Below are 19,207 nucleotides of genomic sequence, written 5' to 3' on the forward strand. Positions count from 1 at the left end.
ACATTATTCAATAAAATTGGTGTGATGTTTCTATCAATGAATTTTATAATTAATTAATACCATAATTCTGCGCACCTAAGGCCTAATTCCACGCGATTTTGAAAATTTATATAAATTTAGATAAAATTATCATATAATGGCGAAATGCGCGGAGTTTTGGCACTTTGGTGGTAAAAATATTTGTTATACTTTGAAGAAAAAAATCCAAAGGAAAATGTCTATGGTTCTGGCACACAGTTCTTCCCAAAGGGTCACTGGTCGACAGTGTCTACAATGTCGCATTTAAAGTCATTGCAGACAGCTTTAGTCATGGAGTTAGAACTTCTAACTTAGAAGGTGATAGCTCTATTGCAGATCCAGCAACCCATTTCAGAATGTCTTGAGAGTCACGCCCATTCCGAGGTTACTTTCACTTACAATAAGCCCCGTATTACCTCTATGAATTGGATATTAGTATTACACACACACACACTTCCAGTTTCAAAATGTTCTTTTGAATGCACGTAGGGGAAATGGCTCTAATGTTGGCCTATGGATCTAAGATTGGGACCATCGGTAAAAATCTGCTATTTAATAATTTTATCTAGATGAACGCGTCATTGGGACGGTACTAATGGCCTTTTTTTGGTCGCTATTGAAAATTTAGTCGATCCTCCCATCCATGGGTTCCGTAGTTTTGTTTTTCTCTACGCTTTGCATCTAATTTCGTGATTCATCTAATGTTAATCATAACAATGGTTACACAGGTAACAGAACGATCACGGTACCGGTCCTACTCCAGAACATACACAGATTAGCGGTTCTGCTTGCTCTGTGAAATTTGTTTTTTTTTCCCTTGGTAGCATATTTCCGAAATGCAACTGAGACACACTCTGGTAGCTCTTGGAGTCAATAACAGCATTTTTACACTCTCTAAAACAAATTTTTTGCCTACTGGCATATGCTACAGAAAAAAAACGACAGCACACGCGGCTACACATCGTTGCGGACGGAACTCGGTTATATTATGACACGGTTCTACTCGGCGCATGGACATTTCACTTAAAATGACAGCGAAAAAATAAACACGTCTACTTGCAACCAGAGCCTACTTTGTTTTTTCTGGGAATATAGAACCAACATCATATTTAAAGATTGAAAAGCGTAACTTTTTCGGAGAATTGTACCATTCGAGAAACTTGTTTTCGCGGATAAATCGTACAATCGTGCTGCCATGGGAAGGAGAGGGTTAACATTAAATTTTAATGCTGAATTAACAATCATGAGAAAGATCGAAAAGTTGTGGATCTACTGTGCTACCATGAAAAAAAAAAAGTATTAAGGGAAATGGAATATTGTAGACAGACAGTACTTGTTCGCTTATTGCAAAGAATGGTTATAATCCCAAGTATCGCCCACAATTAAGGAACACTTCCATTTGATTGACATGCTAGACTAACTGATCCATAAATTGTAGGGTCAGTGTATATTAAAGTGGCCCACTGTTACATGAAAAAAAAAACGAAACCTGGGAATTTCAGGGCTGGTAGCGAGTCACTTTTCGATGCTAACATTTTGTTCTAATTTTCGATTAATTCAAAGGTATTGTGATTCTATAGAGCTTTTTGAGTTACATATATTTTTTAAGTTATGAAATTTTGGGTTTTCGCTCAATACTCCTATGCGACTAGACTACCATGCGTCTCCATCGATTCATGGGACTTTCTTAGTACCAAGTACTAAAGTTCCACTGTGTTTCTCAGCAACCACTGAACCAAGTTGGACGCAACTACCGTCAAATGAAATTTCTCATAGATCGTCATAGAATATTGTACAAGTTCTGGTGAGTACAGGTTACGAGACTAGAGATGACCTGTAACGTGTCAAACCCATCGACACATCAAATTTTAATGACATTGTAATTCAATGGACACATTCCGGGTGCCCGAACCCCTTAATGCGTCACATCAAATCGCACAATAATCCAGAACAAAGTTCAATCATTGGTAATTATAGACATATGCTCAGGAAAAATCGGGGCAAAATCCGTTGGATTTGATGGTAGAAAGACTTATTGAATAAACTTACCTATAATAATAAAAAAGCACCTTCATCCACTTACCTGATTTCAAGATTGTCCCCATCAGTGATGGAAAAGTTCGCGAAAACTCACTATGACTCGCGAACTTTTCCCTTGGTGAACTTCGTGGAATATCGCGAACTTTTCCAACACTGGTCCCCATCGTGAATCGTAGGATGTTTCTTTCGATTAACGGCACCCATCACAACTACATCTATAATCGTCTTTTATTATCTTAGATCTAACTTTTATATGGGTTGACGTCCCGTTCCATTCGTTCCGTCTGCGTTTCCGCTCCCACAGCACAGGCCAGCAGGGTATTGAGGTTCTTTTCTTCCCCAGCACCATACACGTACCCGTTAGCTTTATCGATAGCATTCTTCAGTCTAAGCAAACTATCCTCCTTATTGCAGTCGAGCAGGTTGAAGGAAACCAAACTGTAGTCCTCCACCATCGAGACGATGGCCGCGTTCAGCTTCTTGTATTTGTTCTGCGGCCCGCCCATGGAACTGTCCACGCATTCCAACAAATAGTTCAAGTCCAACACTTCGGTGTAGTACTCCAGATTGAAGATCAGTTTCGATTCGAATTCTTTGAACAAATCTGCCTTGCTGAGGACGTTCACGTGCGGTAGTCCCATCTGTAGCATGGCGTGGAGCGACAGAAGTAACGTGGATATGAATTTGTGCGGTTCGGAACAGTGGTGGGATTCTACAAGGTGAACCGTGCATAAATGGTAGCCAAGTTTTTCCAGCTGTTCGAAAATGTTCCTCATCGCGTTGTTATGGGTGTACAGTTCCACCTGGCCGGGACAGTCGAATATGAAGTACTTGCAGGGGGAAGCTTTCAGCTGTTCCAAAAGCCATCCGAAGTTCGCTTCCAGGAACTCTATACAGTAGATTAGCGCTCCGTTCGGGCCGAGATTGAACTGCTCCATTACGTCCTGAACCGTTATCAGCTGCATGATGTCGATGGTATTTTCGTACTCCATGTTATCGTTTGCCGGATCCAGATTGACGACGGTAACGTTCCGGTCTAGCTTCTCTAGAAACTGTTTCATTTTGGCGCAGTAGGTTGTTTTCCCCGAGCCGGGAGGACCGATGACCAGCTGTCCGAACAAGGGCGTCTGCGTCTTCAGGGTGGCCACTTTGTTTTGCATTGTGTTAACTGCGAAAAAACACTTAAAATGAACCGAAATTGTAACAATTGCACACGAGCATTCGAAGAACTTCGCCGATTTTGTTTGCAAACAACACTGAAATTGAAATATTTCACGCCATACACTGCAAGAAACGGTGCTTTAATTGCAATACGACTGACAGCCCGCCGTGAACTACTGGCGAGGAGAATGAGACGAATGGTATGAGAAAAAATACCGTTCACAAGTGGTTGCTGGACTCACGCCGTGTGTACTCATGATACCGGTACTTCTCGATCGAAGGACTGCTGCTCGCTCGTTGTTCGACACCGTCATTCATTATTTCGTCGTACGCCAGAACGGGACGGAGTGTGCTGCATCAGAGCCAGACAAATTTTATGCCAAAAAAGGAAACGTCGTCGTGTGTTGTTGCAAAAGAGCGTTTAGTGCTAGCGAAAGCCGACAAAGTTGAGTGTTTTGTTAGCGAAAAATACAGCTCCACTAAAACGGAGAGCGACGCGCTGTGGTGACCGTCTGTTTCGTGTGAATTTAACGCGATTAGTGGTGTTATTTTTCCGGTGCGAGGAAGTACCGATTGTTGTTGGAAAACGGTGAATTTTCTGCTTTTGCTTGTTACTTTTGCTTGGATTGATCGCAGCAGCCTTGTTTGGAACCGGTTGGAGGAACAAAACCATGGCCTACTCGAACAGTAAGTAATCAAATTCCCAAATTTGGAATTTCTCCGTGAACGTCCGCAAGGCAACAACGACGACGATGGTGACGAGTGGAAAAAGTGAATCAACCAACACCCAACATTCTTTTTACGGGTGGAGGTCGATTGTAGTCGTCGAAATGGACGTAGAAAAATACCAAACCGGCTGCTTGTGCTATGAATCATAGGGCGGCTGCTGCAACTTTGTCGACGCCAAAAACTAAAACAAAAAAATAGTACGGTGAAAGCACTGTGGACCCCATTGGCTCCGCCATCGCAGTGTGTGCCGTGGCATTGAACCCCTCGTCATCTTCCCCGTCCATTACATGGTGATTTCACGGAGTGCATGTACACACTCTTTTTCATTCTATTCTTCCTCCCCACCCAATCACAACCCAACCCAGCGAGAACGATAGAAAAGAATCAGAGCAACCGCTGACTGACTGCACACCAGAAGCTATTTAATGCACAGTCGGTGGCGCAATAGTATAGGTATTGGTGGTCTAAGTAAGCGGAAATGTCCAGGGGGAGGGGGGGGGGGGGAGTACGTCGAATACGCGTAGAAAGAAAAGTCTGGTTAAAAATAAACCGCCTACTCGGACAAACCGACGACTTGCTTCGATTTGGATTTCCTTCTTTGTTGAAACTATTTCGACATAACTTGCACCCACCAGTGCGACGTTGGAGTGGAAATCCGAAAGTCGGCATGTGAAAAACAACCACTGCATATTTTCTTCGGTGATTCGATGTAGGATGGACAAATCGAATTGCAGCGAAATGATAAAATTGGGTATCGTCTCCGTCATTGTTCTGTTATTGCTGCTGTGGCGGCAGAAAGCTGAGGAGTCATCGAAGCCGAACGGAGGGGACATGAGTCAATCGCCGCGATAGTGTTCAGCGAAGCTTATCTGATAAAAAAAATACCTACAGAGATAGAGTGGAGTACGATATGGGGAACCTCGCGGTTCAATGTAGGGCAGTTTTGTACGGGTCTTATGGAGCCAATACACACTGCAATCTGGTGGCACAACCGCTATGGTTTTACCATATGTCGTACGGTACAACGATACGTTGTATGTAACAGATAACAGTGTGTATAAGCCCCATTACACGCAGGAGGGCGTTGATTAGTTTTGATTTGTTTTATAATGTGCTGCATTTGTAAAGAAATGCTTAGCGTTGTCCGTCATGCGTGGCTGATGGATCAACGTAAACTTTTTATTCATGTTAGGATCGTTTACGACGGTTTCTACGCAAAGGCACTTGAACAAATGAATTGAGATTCAAATGTTCTTAGGGGTGATCCATAAATTATGTCACGCTGTGTTAGGTATAGGAAAACCGTGACGGGGGGAAGAGCGTATCATAAATAAAGTATGGCCCCTTATGTTATAGTCCATCTCAAATAAGACACACAGTCAGGGTGGTTCGAATTTTCCGCAGCGTTTCTTTGTTCGAAAATAGAATAAAGCATTATAGTAGAGATGAACTAGCCTAAGGCTAAAAATCTCTTAAATAAAGAATTAAAAAAAAAAAAAAATAAAGCATTATTATACTAGTAACAGTATGGACGTCTGACAAAAGCTGTTCCAATCGTCTGGTTTACTAGAGGATTTTAGAACAGAACAGTCCAAGTAAAGAATCCTGAATCAAAGGTATTATCGCATTTCTGGACTGATTTGAGATTTGGGCGCAACTGCAAGGAACATCAGCCATGCCAACGGCCATTTGGGGATTCTGTCAACCTTGTCCTTAAAACAATTTTACAATTAATTTAATCACTAGTTCGAACTAGTGCTAAGAACCTGCAAATTTAGGGATTTTCAGGAAATTCGGTTTTAGACCTGGAAATTCAGAGAATTTCATTAAAATTCAGGGAAATATTTCTTAATCCGAGAATCTCATTTCAAAGTATGGCTGACCTCTCTAATCTCATACTGTATACAACTGTATACGGTCATACAACTTGGTGTAGTTTGAGGATGACTGAGATCCAGAGGCAGAGGGTTGGTGAAAATGGATTCCCGTCTTTGAGTAGACGCTCGACGTTGCTGGTTGTGCAACAGTCTAACCTCTAAGTGGGTTAGTACGTCTCTGAATAGATGGTATACCTAATTGGGTCTGACAAAATATACCCTTCGAGTAGATTGTTGCGCCTCTAGGTGGACGCAAGATCTAGTTGGGTCAAACAAAAACCAAACCTTTGAGCGCGCTGGAGTGACTTTGCGTAAATGCATTAAGAGCAATAGTAAATAGTAAAGAGCCTGAATTTATAAAGAGATGACATCTTATCCATTTGACAGATCTTCTGCTCGATTGGAATGACTTTTCCTACGATTTTGACATACAATCGATTGTTCCAATTTTGACATGTCGCCTCTTTATAAATTTAGGCTCTTAAGCAAATAGGAATACCTGTAATTCTCGATTAATTTTTGAATAGGTCCAATGTCCATTTATCGATAAAAAAAGAAGATTAACTCGATTCACGACGCTACTTTGTTTCATCACTCTTACAGCTGCATATAACTAGAGCTGTCAAATAAGCTCTGGAGAGTCGATTTCGCCGAGGATGGTCTTAGCGAAAACAGCTTGGAATTTGTTGCGATATCTCTTTCTATTTTACGGTAATCTTATGGAATTTTATGCGGGGTATCGTAAAAATGTTAGAACTATTTTATATTTCTTCTTCAAAACATAACTTGAAGTCACTCTTGAATGTGACTGCCTTCTCCTGTTACGTTTGAAAACTACTGATACATGCGCCCTTGTTATAAAAAAATCCTTTTTATCAGATCTTCCAGAACCTGTCGATTTTAAATCAGTTTCTGAAGCTTTGATAAACTCCAGTTTAAATCTCCGAAAAGTCCTAGCTGTCTTGAATATACTCCTTCTATGATACAGAGTTTTCCCATTTCCGCACAGACAATACAAATATGTGCCTAATATTCTAACCCTATCATCTCGTTTCCCTCTTCCGAACCAACAGAATTCATCTACGCCACCCTGCCGCGAACGCAGCGGGGTCAACCGATCGTGCTAGGCGGTGATCCCAAGGGCAAGAACTTCCTCTACACCAACGGTCACTCGGTGATCATCCGGAACATTGATAATCCGGAAATTGCCGACATCTACACGGAGCACTCGTGCCAGGTTAATGTGGCGAAGTACTCGCCGAGCGGATTCTACATCGCTTCCGGTGACCAGTCCGGTAAGATCCGCATCTGGGATACGGTCAACAAGGAGCACATTCTCAAGAACGAGTTCCAACCGATCGGGGGTCCGATCAAGGACATCAGCTGGTCGCCGGACAGTCAGCGGATCGTGATTGTCGGCGAAGGAAGGGAACGATTCGGCCATGTATTCATGGCTGACACGGGCACCTCGGTTGGCGAGATCTCCGGCCAATCTAAACCGATCAACTCGTGCGATTTTAGACCGGCTAGACCGTTCCGGATCATTACCGGCAGCGAAGACAATACGATTGGAGTATTTGAAGGACCACCATTCAAGTTCAAGATGACCAAGCAGGACCATACCAGGTTTGTACAAGCGGTCCGCTACTCGCCAAGTGGTCATTTGTTTGCCTCGGCAGGATTCGACGGTAAAGTCTTCCTGTACGATGGAACTACCTCAGAACTGTTGGGTGAGATTGGATCCCCAGCACATGGAGGAGGCGTTTACGGCGTTGCATGGAAGCCAGATGGAACTCAGCTGTTAACTTGCTCGGGTGATAAGACCTGCAAGTTGTGGGATGTTGAAAGCCGTACGTTGATCAGCGAGTTCCCGATGGGATCCACGATCGACGATCAGCAGGTGTCTTGCCTATGGCAAGGCGAGCATCTACTTACCATTTCGCTATCCGGATTTATCAACTACCTCGATGTTAACAATCCCACCAAACCGCTGCGTATTGTCAAAGGTCACAACAAACCGATTACCGCTCTTACCTTGAGTGACGATCGCAGCACAATCTACACCGCCAGCCATGACGGTGCCGTTACGAATTGGAACTCCGGTTCCGGTACGAACGACCGTGTTGGAGGTGTCGGCCATGGCAACCAGATCAACGATATTCGTGCCTCTGGGGATTTCGTGTACACGGCCGGAATCGACGATTCTATCAAGCAGATCATTATTGAGGGCAATAAGTATACCGGCGTGGATGCTAAGTTAAGCTGCCAACCAAGAGGAATGGATATCCTCAAGGAGGGTAACATCACCGTAGTCGGTTGTGTAAAGGATGTGACCGTTCTGCAGGATAGTCGAAAGGCGTCATCGATTCCTATCAATTTCGAATCGAGCGGCGTCAGCATCAATGCGGAAACGTTGGATGTTGCCGTGGGAGGCAGCGACAACAAGGTGCACGTTTTCGGCTTGAGTGGAACGGAACTGAGCCCGAAGGTGGAGCTGGATCATTTGGGCCCGGTGACGGACTGCAAGTACTCACCGGACAATAAACTGCTGGTCGCGTGCGATGCCAACCGGAAGGTGATTCTGTACAGCCTACCCGAGTACAAGGTGAGTGTTTGGCATTTGCTTTTTATTTTATTTGCGATTCTACTCAATTGAACGACAGTTGACCGAGTACACTTTTCCTGGTCACTTCCATGTCAGTTGAACGGGTACCATAAGATCGAGGATGAGTTGTATCAATTCGCTTGAACCGTGTATTTTGACCTTTAATCTAGTGTAGTGGTGAAAAAGCAGGACAATTGAATACATACCTACACTAAGTGAAGAACTAGCCAATGGGAAAAATTCACTAAAATAAATTTAAAAAAAAATACATAGGGTAGAGCGCTACTTCGTCGTAATCGCCCATTTCCGTTCTATCGATCAGAAGAGATCAATAATATCAATGATTTCACCGTGCACAAATCAATAATATGTTTGTTCCGATGCGTTAGTTCATTGACTACAATATAAATCCTATTAGAGCGCATTGTATGAATATTTTCGCTCATTGTTCTCAAAACAAAAGAAGCGCTTCTAGCGAATCCCTTTTTTCTACGTGTATGCGTAGGACGAAGAAAATCTAATGGCGTTTCAATGCTTTAGGACGGAATTGAAACTCGTAGAACGAATTTAGAATCAAAAATGGGACCAAACACTGATTGTACGGCAATTTGAAGAGATAACTTCCTGATGTCTTTTGAGAAGTTGTTAAGCAGAAGTTGTTAAGCAGAATGTTGGGACGATTCAGTTTCCGGTAGGACACAAGTCTGATCCTGTGGATCCGCGGTTTTTTTTAAACCACTCATAGACGTCTTATCACAATAAATTCGGAGTAGTGTTAGGAAAATGTACTCTGGGGACCATGGAATGGTTCACCGGAAGATCCGGAACATCCTGAAAAGTGGTTAATTCATGAAATTGATCCTAGAGCTCCGTGTTTTTTTTTCGAAACCGCCCATAGACGTCTTATCACAATTAATTCGGAGTTTTGACAGGAATATGGACTCTGGGGACTACAAGATGGTCCACGGGAAGATCCGGAACATCCGTAACAGTGGTAAAGTCATGAAACTGATCCTAGAGCTCCGTGAACTTTCCGAAAATACTCATACACGTTTTATCAGAATGAATTAAGAGTTGTGACCTGAATATTGATTGTGGGGACCACAGGATGGTTCAAAAGAAGATTCGGAACATCCGTAAAAGTGGTCAATTCATGAAACTGATCCTAGAGCTCCATGTTTTTGTTTAAACCTTTCATAAACGTCTTATTACAGTTAATTCGGAGTTTTGACTAGAATTTGGACTCTGAGGACTACAGAGATCCGACCGAAAGATCCGGAACATCCGTAAAAGTTGTCAATTCATGAGACTGATCCTAGAGCTCCATGAGTTTGCGAAACCACTCATAAACGTTTTATCAGAATGAATTTGGAGTTGTATCCGGAATATGAACGCTTAGACGGAAAATGGACCTTTGGGACCACGAGATGGTTCACCAGGAAGATCCTGAACATCCATAAAAGCCGTATGTATGAAGACAAAAATATTAGCACCAAAACCATCTTGGGGAAAGCTTATTCGTATTTTTTAGTCGATTTTAAATTAGGGTGGTCCTTAAAATTGGTGGATTGAAAATTCAACCTTTTTTATTACTTGAGATAGACTAATGCAGTTTTTTTAAAAATTTGTACCAACTTTGCTCATGGCATCAAATTTTTATCTCTTATGGTTCATGACTTATGGTTATTTTAAAGAAGTAGGTTGGAGTGGTCCCTAGAAAATCTTTCTTCTAATATTTTTATTGGTGATCAACGTATAAACAATATTTAAAGAAAGCCGATTTTCTAGCCTCTCGTAACCTCTCGTAAAAACATTATGCTAAATACTTTTAGAACTTTTTACAACGCATATTTTTGCTGAAGTCACAAATTTGAATCTCCTTTATTTAAATATTATGGCTAGTTTTTGATAAAAAAAAAGATTTTTTTTAAATTAAATTAAATAGGTACTTTAAACAAAAAACGCTCTCACAGTTTTTCCACAAATACTGAAAAAATACGATCTTTTAAATGAAATCGAAAGTTTGAAAATAGGTTTGCTCGATTTAGAGACATTGTCATTTTAATAGAACCATTTTTTCGAAGAAAACCTCCATTAATTTTCTAATAATAAAAAAAAGATAGCAGCCTGGTTGCTTCAGCAAAAATATGCGTCATCCTAAGTTCTAAATGTAACCAAAACAAGGTTTTTACGAGAAATGAACTAATGAAAAGATATTCGAAGAAATCTGTTTTTTATGGGCCATTCTAACCTGCTTGTTTAAAAAATCATAACTCATGAACCTTAAGAGATAAAAATTTGGTGTCTTGAGCAAAATTGCTTCGAATTGATTGTTCTACAACTTTTAGAAAATTGCATTGGTCTATCTCAAATAATTAAAAAAAGTATGCAAAGGGCCAACACGAAATTATTGCGACACATTCAACAGGGCATAACTTTTTTACCATTGGGTAAAAATCAACCAAATTTTGCACACTTTCTCATTGATGTGTATTGTGTACATGCTGTCAAACTCGAAGTCGTGTTTTTCGATTCAACGAAAATGGAGGTGAACCAACGCGAGTTGAGAGAACAAATTCTTTCCAAACACCTGGAATTTCCTGACCTGTCGCACCGGCAACATTCACCATTCAACCGTCTTCAGAGTGTTGAAGCGGTTCCAGGAGCGGTTGACGTTGAACCACGGCAAAGGAGGTGGAAGAAAACCGGGACCGGAGAACAAAAAGACGGAGGGAAAGGTGAAGCGGATGATTAAAGCAAATCCCAACGTCTCAAGCCGTGATTTGGCTAAAAAGATCGGCATGTCGCAGAGCTACGTCCAGAATGCAAAGAAGAGAGCTGGACTACATACATACAAGGTACAGAACTTCCCAAACCGCGATGAGCGGCAACAATCGACGGCTAAAACTCGGGCACGGAAGCTCTACGAGAAGATGCTGACAAAATATGGCTGCTGTGTGATGGACGACGAAACGTATATAAAAGCCGATTTTAAGCAAATTCCGGGGTTGGAGTTTTTCACCGGCAAGAGCAAGTTCGATGTGGACGACAAATTTAAGAAGAAGAAAATGTCGAAGTTCGCCTCCAAATATCTCATCTGGCAGGCCATCTGCTCTTGCGGACTGAGGAGTGAGCCTTTCGTGACAAAGGGCACAGTAAATGGCGAGATCTACAAATCTGAGTGCCTCGAGAACCCAACAAACAATTCAAAGTCACAAATAAGCATAAACATTGAATAAATGCTGTATAATAGTGTACAATGCTGAATAAAACAGGATGTCGAATTATGTGCTGAAAAAAGATCATTGAGATCGGTAGATGCGCCTTTATTCCGCCGTTTGCTCTGATATGATTAATTTCCTTATTAAAAGCTTTATAAACGTTGACTGTCTTCCTTATTCAGAACCAAAAGTTTGATCTAATAACAAACTGAATAAGTGTAATTTGCACATACATTGTCGCTTTAATTCGACTGTTTTCAATTGATTGAATAAAATGCTTTATTAAACGTCTTATAAATGTTTTCTGGCTCCATTATTAGATTTCATTGCATTGCTTTACAATATTGCTGTATAAAGGTGAATACACTCAGCAAAATAGCTCTTATACCACCCAACAAACAATTCAGAGTCACAAATAAGCATATATATTGAATAAATGCTGTATAACAGTGTACAAAGCTGAATAAAAAGAGTTGTCGAATTATGTGCCGAAAAAGCTCATTGAGATCCATAGATGCACATTTAATCAACTGTTTGCTCTGATCTGATTAATTTACTTATTAAAAGCTGTAAAAGTGTTAAATGTCTCCCAATTCAACGCCAGAAGTTTGATCTAATAACAAACTGAATAAGTGTAATTTGTACATACATTGACACTTTAATTCGACTGTTTTCAATTGATTTAATAACATGCTTTATTAGACGTCTAATAAATGTTCTCCAGCTCCTTTATTAGATTTCATTGCATTACTTTACAATAGTGCTGAATAAAGGTGAATACAGTCAGCATAATAGCTCTTATACAACTATGCGTCCATGTTGTAATCACATGATTTGTAAATGCTTTACAAACGACGTATTAGATTCATTATTCGACAACACTGATTCAATCTAACAACAAGGCGAAAACAGTAGAGTAGTGGTTACCGTTTCCGCTTTCCAATTAGAAGGTCGTGAGTTCAATCCCAAGCTTAACCCTTTTTTTTATTTTTGTTCTACATCTAATTAATTTAAATAGTAATCATCGATCACATGACTCACGATAATGAATGCATTTATCTAGTTCAAAAAATAACCTTCCTTGGGATTGGAGTGGTGAAAAGGCAACATTGGTCTCATTTAAAACAACGATGAATGAATTAATCATTCCCACAGGGCCTTTAAGGAGCTAGAGTTGCGATCGGGAGTGCTGATAGGTATTTACTTTCATGCAAGCTTTTATTGATTATTGAGTTGCCCATATGATGAATTCTAGGATAGCTCAGATGACAAGGCAAGCGGCTGGTGATCGGAAGGTACATGGTTCGAATCCCATACAACGACATGTATAAGTATTTATAAATTTTCTAATATCTGTGTGGTGCGAGCAACGTCAGAAATAATGGATACAATTACACTTAAGAAACACAACCTTCCTTCCCTGTCTGTCCCCGCCCCTCTTATTTTCGGGTTAATTTTCCCACAGTTGAATTATCGTTTAATAAATGTATAATAATGTCTAATTAAACGTTACTTCACATGAGAATCAAGCGTATACAGAGCATCACTGTTTAAAGGAAGCAGTGATGTCTAATAAACGCTGAATAATCAAAAAAATTATCGTATGAACTCTGTTACAACTCATATAAGTCGAATAAAAGCTTCTCGACATACCTTATACAATACCAAAGTAGTTCAATGTTGTGGTTGAATAAATTCTCCAGATTTGTGTTAACAAAGCCGTAACAGAAGTTGTTATTAAAAATAGTACAAGTACTATTCAGCATGCAGTTGAATAAAATGGCTATGAAGTCGTTTCTTCAATAGACGATTGTTTGTTGGGAAGCGCCTTTTGCCGTTCTTGCAGCAGCACGACGAAGCTCCGCTATTTTGGCCAGATTAGGCATCATACCACTATTCTAAAAGTGTCCTGGAGTGGTATGAGGCCAATTCTGTCCATTTTGTTCCAAAGGACATGAATCCGCCAAACTGTCCGGAGCTGCGCCCGGTGGAGCAGTACTGGGCAATAATGAAGCGGGAACTTCGGAAGAGCAAGAAGACAGTCAAAGACGAGAAGGACATGTTAAGAAAATGGAAAAAAAAAAAAACTGAGAAACTGGTACCGGATGACACTGTAAAGACTTTGATGGAGGGCATCAAGCGAAAATGCGTTCAATTTTACGCTCAAGGCTCCATCGATTAACTTTTCTTTTGATTTTTGAAGTAAATATATGTATAAAACTACCCTAAAATTTTGGTTTGATTCTAAACATTATAAGAAAATTGGCATGACATTTTCGGTGTCGCAATAATTTCGTGTTCGTCCTTTACGAAACCCATGCGCTTTTTCAGTGGTCTTATTGCTCCTTAGACATCCACCTTGAAGATGAATGAGAAAGATTTGAAATTACGGTTATGTGAAACTATTGAAAGATAAAAGTCTGATGCATGGAGGGGCTGACAAAATCGGATCATTACTGTATTCATCTATTGTGTGTGGGCGTATCGAAAACTTTTATGCGATTTGGCTTCTTTGGCTAATATTTTTGAAGCAGATTGTTACTTCTTTCAAGAACAGCTACTGTTTGAAAGAAAAAAATAAAGATAAAATTAAAGTAAAGTACCGATTTAGATTCTGTTAAACAACGAGCAGGAACTAAAAGAAAAAATAATCATTGATTGTGAATTAACTCAGTTTCAAACCTATGTCGATTTGTATGGCTTAAGTCAAATGAACGTTATGTCAAGTTTCCATTTACCGAATACCTTCTTGCCAAACGTACCAGACCTGACACCTTGGTATTACAATCATGCTTCCAATGCATAAAACCTTTTGTTTTGGATTTTACCAACGGCCGAAACCATTAGGTCTGTTCCCGTACTTGCTTTTTTTTTTTTTTGCTGTTGCCGTAAGTTGCTGTAAGAAAATAATATGGTGCATCAAGAGCGGGAGCATACTTTTGCTTTTTTTCTGTACAGAATCTTGCAGAAAGCTAGTACGGGAACAGACAGCATTCAGAAAATTGAAAACAAATCCAAAACGAGACAGCGGAACAGAAAATCTCTATATTGTGCCTCTGAAGTTCAAAATCTATTACCGACCCTGCGTCTCCACCGTTCTGGTAATCATTGATGAAATAACAAGCTATACTGTTTATTAGATTCTCATCTTCTATTCGATTCTATTCGTTCTTCCAGCCTGCTCACAAACAGGAATGGGGCTTCCACAACGCTCGCGTCAACTGTGTGGCCTTCTCGCCGAACTCGCTGCTGGTTGCTAGTGGTTCCCTCGATACGACCATCATCATCTGGTACGTCAACAGTCCCGCCAAGCATACCATCATCAAGAGTAAGTTGCTGCTCGTTTCTGTGCCTCTATATTGTAGTGTAATTAAATCTCCTCTTGTTTCTTTTAGATGCCCACCCCCAGTCGCAAATTACCGGTCTGGTTTGGCTCGATAACGAGACGTTGATCTCGACCGGACAAGACTGCAACACAAAGGTATGGAACATTGCCGAGACTGGCGCCTAAATGAAGAAGGGAATCGCGCCAAAACAGCCAAAATGCAATGCAGGAAAATTAACGCGTGTGTTTTTGCGCCAGTTTTTCGGTGGGTGGTTTTGTTTTAGACTTTTTTTTTGCTCGTTTCATTCACACGATTCAGTGCTGTGTAGTTTTCAACGTTCGAATCGGAGGGAACAACATATGATCATTTAAGAACAGATATGAATGCTGCTGTTGATGTTGATGAAGAATGAATAAGAGAAGAAATAGGGAGGTGTCATGAAAAGAGAGAAAGGGGGCTTCGAACGCTATTATTTATTTGCATGCAGTCACCAACAACTGCCAGCGGAGCGCAGTGGTAATGATCGAGTCGAAAGCCAACAACAATAAACAAGTACGAAATAGCCGAAGGAATCGTTGAGCGAAGCCTTCCAGATATGCATTTTCAGGTCGACATATTTAATCAGTTTTTTTTTGTTGCACTGCAGTCAGTTTGATGATTTTTAGTTGTGATTTCAGCTCAGTCTTTTTTTAGTTTAATAAACACTACACAAAGCATTAATCCTTTCCGTCAACTTGTTTGTTACTCATATAGGGGAAATGGATGTAATGTCGGCCTAAATGCCCCTAATTTGGGCCCATACATTCAGCAATCGACTAAATTTTCAATAGCGACCAAAAATATCCCTTATTACCGTCCCAATGACGCGTTCATCTAGATAAAATTGATTGATCCATAGGCCAACATTAGAGCCATTTCCCCTATTCTTTGTTTTCCAAATTGTGAAATTACGAATCTAACAACACAGAGGCATTTGAGATTACTTCCATTGTTTGCCTGCAATGAGGTTTGCTAGTTGCTGGATATTGGGAATTCCAGACAATTGGGCGATGACTGCTTTCTTCCATTTGCCTTGATACACAGGATCAGTGGCTTGGGCCAACGCAGTTAACAGTGTGGCACGTCCCATCTGCTGCATTAAAGCGCTTTGCATGGTAGACGGGAAGTTGGCTCCGTAGGCGAATGGGAGATGAGTGTCATAGATTCCCCATTTGTTCATTTTCACGTATGTTTGCTTCCCTTAAAAATCAGCAACTCGGTACAGGTTGTTCAAGTAAACGCCCTCGCAGCAACGGAACTTGAAGGCATAAATCAAACAAAAGTTGGTTTGGAAAGTTCAGCGGAGCTTTCTTTGTTCATGCGGTATCAAAACTATGGAAGACTTGTATTAAGTTGTTTGCACAAAATGACACGCGGCGTTTGCTTCAGGCAAGTGCCGCCGCGCTTTCAGCGTCAGGTTTACTCAATGCTTATGGGAGATAACATTGCGGCGTTTCACTCGACCTAACAAACCAAAGGCCGCGGGCAATTTTGTGCAAATGCGCGTTTGAGAAATATCGAAATGCCGCGCGGTGACCGCAGTAAAGAGAGTTTGACTGCTGATCGATAATTGGCGTGTGTATTTAGAATTATTTGGTTTATATATCATTTACATGTTCTTGCTTATTCTAGTTAACTTATGTGTAAGAATGAGACGACTGGAGCGTCGATACCCAAAATATGCAACTTCGCAAGGTCTGCACTTTTGGTGACATGGTGGTCCTACCCGACTGTGCAACATGAAACCTTTCGTTTGCACATCGGTCTAGATTTCACGCGGGGAGAGGAAACTGGAAATGAAATAACTCTAACGCTGCGGCGCAATCGCCGCATATGGTTGCAATTGCATTCTATGCAATTTGAGGCTATGAACTTTGTTTAGGTTGAAGGGAATGACTTTGTTTGTTTACGATTGGGTTATTGTCTTGGTTGTTTGTAGGGATTGGGATGCACATGCCATCATACTTGTCTGTGATGTTGGTAAAGATAGCACAGAGATCTCCAACCATTACTCCCACTTCGTTGATAGTAACCACAGTTTCAGGTTTGACCGTGTCCTTGATGCTCCCTGACTTATTCACTCTTCGCTTTAACAGCAAATAGCAGGTCCAGATTGTTGATGTTAATTTCATTGTTCTGTCAATGTGTCTCAACATCTCTTCGAAAAATCCAAAAAGTACAGCAAACGCTTCATGAAGGTGATGGATCAGCATTCGCATTTTCTCATTAGTTTCTTGGTTTAACTTGGGCTTTGGTAGACCTCCAGTTGTTACTTCTTCGCCATCTAGGTTCACAATCCTGGAACTTTAGCGGCTGGGTTGGCGATAGGTTGTTCCGCTGGTCTGCTCATCTTGGATTCCTTTGTTGTGTGTGTGCCTCAACGAGCATGGTGGTCTATGTAAATTCAAGATTTTCTGTAACGTCGGCGTTTGCAAGGAGCACCACAATCCGCTGATGCATCCTGCGCGAAACGCTGTTGGAATGAGCGCACATATCCGTTCCAACTGTACGGCCATGTTCCGTATGGTACCGGTACAGCTTCACTATGGTGGAAAATCGGTCACGGTACTGGCGTTCCTGGATGAAGGTGCCTCCGTTACGTTGTTGGAGAAGAAACTCGCTGACCGGCTGGGCGTTGTTGGAGTACAAGAGCGTCTGACGAGTTGCTGCTGCATAGTTTCCGTACGGTTGGAAAGCTGATGGTGCCTCGTCAGAGGTTGGAACCAATCGCCGTTCGATGCAATTTTGGATGGACGGTATATGGGCCAAGGCACTCGACTACGGTTTCAGTGGGTAATTATTTCGCTTACCACCAGGAAATCACCAACGATGATCTGCACGAACTGCTCAAAAGCCACTAAGCTCTGGAGCAATCGGTGCTGGTAGTACCGCAAGAGTCAACAGAAGAGAAACGGGCAAGGGAAATACTCGAGCGAACAACCAAACGTTTCCGCGACCACCACGTGAGTACCAGAAAAAAAGGCTGAAACTTCCCCCGACGAGGTCTGGTATCTCCCACTCAGCGTCTTACAAAACCCGAAAAAGCCAAGTAAGGTACGCATTGTGTGGGATGCTGCAGCGACAGTGCAAGGAGTTTCCCTGAAGGTCCCGATATACTCGTACCCCTGGTGAAAGTTCGGCTTCCGCGAATGGCGACTCGCTTTCGGCGGAGACGTAATGGAGATGTTTCACCAGATGAAGATTCGCGTCGAGGACAAACAGAAGCAGAGGTTTGTCTTGAGGAAGACTCCAAACGATACACCGAGCATTTATTTCATGGACGTGGCAACGTTTGGGTCCACTAGCCCTATTGCCCAATTAGTCAAAACCGGAACGCTGAGGAACTCGCTGCTCAATATCCCGCAGCAGCCGCAGCCATCATAATCCGGCACTATGTCGACGATTATTTCGACAGTGTCGATACAGTCAAGCTAGCGCAGAAGGTGCGTTTGGTACATCAAAGGCAGGCTTCGAGATTGGAAATTGGGTGTCCAACTCGCCAGAAGTTCTTCGGAGTCTGAGAGAGACGAAATCGGCCGCGCGGGTGCACTTCAACCGGGATAAGCAGACCTCTAAGGAGCGAGTTCTGGGGAAAGTCTGCGATCCAGACCTGGACGAATGTTCTTTTTCGACTTTGCACCGCGAGGAGTTGTTGGCGTACCTGTATGAGGGAAAACGGCCGACGAAAAGGCTTGTCACAAGTTGTGTGACCCACTCGGACTATTGTCGCCAGTCACGGCAAAATTATCATCCAGCATCTGTGGCGTTCCAACTGTGACTGGGATCAGGACATCGATGTCAAGTGCTGGGAGCTGTGGAAGCGGTGGACCAGTCTGTTGCCAGAGGTGGAAGCCATCCCAATTCCGCGTTGCTATCTCGGTGGTGCAAGGTGCGCCGAAATCGATTCGCTGGAAATTCACATCTTCACCGATGCCAGCGAACACGCGTATTTGCGAGCGGTGGTAAACGGCATTGTTCATTGCAGTCTGATGATGTCTCGAGCGCAAGTGGCGCCGATTAAACATCAGTCAATTCCTCGTCTGGAGCTTATGAACGCGGTTCTGGGAGCCCGTATGAGTCAAACCGTTGTGGAGACACATTTGTATAAAATCCTCCGCACTGTTTCCTGGACGGATTCTCGCACAGTGTGTAGCTGGTTGAATTCCGACCAACATCGCTACAAGCAATTCG

The 19,207-nt window shown here is 42.0% G+C and overlaps 2 protein-coding genes across 2 annotated transcripts; one reads left to right on the forward strand and one right to left on the reverse strand.

Annotated features, from left to right (window-relative positions):
* Positions 1–2,291: 2,291 nt before the first annotated feature.
* Positions 2,292–3,271, reverse strand: LOC135717319 (GPN-loop GTPase 2). The gene has a single exon (XM_065239317.1). It carries the CDS (start codon positions 3,216–3,218, stop codon positions 2,301–2,303), a length of 918 nt encoding a protein of 305 aa, XP_065095389.1. The 5' UTR covers positions 3,219–3,271; the 3' UTR covers positions 2,292–2,300.
* A 286-nt stretch (positions 3,272–3,557) lies between these two features.
* flr (actin-interacting protein 1 flr) lies at positions 3,558–15,168 on the forward strand. The gene is made up of 4 exons (XM_065239474.1): positions 3,558–3,906; positions 6,899–8,430; positions 14,829–14,979; positions 15,047–15,168. The coding sequence occupies exons 1-4, from the start codon at positions 3,891–3,893 to the stop codon at positions 15,160–15,162; spliced, it is 1,815 nt and encodes a 604-aa protein (XP_065095546.1). The 5' UTR covers positions 3,558–3,890; the 3' UTR covers positions 15,163–15,168.
* The last annotated feature ends 4,039 nt before the right edge of the window (positions 15,169–19,207 follow it).

Source organism: Ochlerotatus camptorhynchus, unplaced genomic scaffold (assembly GCF_037179485.1).
Source record: "Ochlerotatus camptorhynchus isolate MF236.1 unplaced genomic scaffold, CSIRO-AGI_Acam_v1.1 ptg000055l, whole genome shotgun sequence".
NCBI lineage: Eukaryota > Metazoa > Arthropoda > Insecta > Diptera > Culicidae > Ochlerotatus > Ochlerotatus camptorhynchus.

Excerpts from the sequence above, each read along its gene's own strand:
- LOC135717319 (XM_065239317.1), bottom strand. The coding sequence starts at position 3,218 with ATGCAAAACAAAGTGGCCACCCTGAAGACGCAGACGCCCTTGTTCGGA.
- flr (XM_065239474.1), top strand. Across the intron at positions 8,431-14,828 it reads ACAGCCTACCCGAGTACAAG|CCTGCTCACAAACAGGAATG; the intron begins GTGAGTGTTTGG and ends TCGTTCTTCCAG. Across the intron at positions 14,980-15,046 it reads CAAGCATACCATCATCAAGA|ATGCCCACCCCCAGTCGCAA; the intron begins GTAAGTTGCTGC and ends TGTTTCTTTTAG.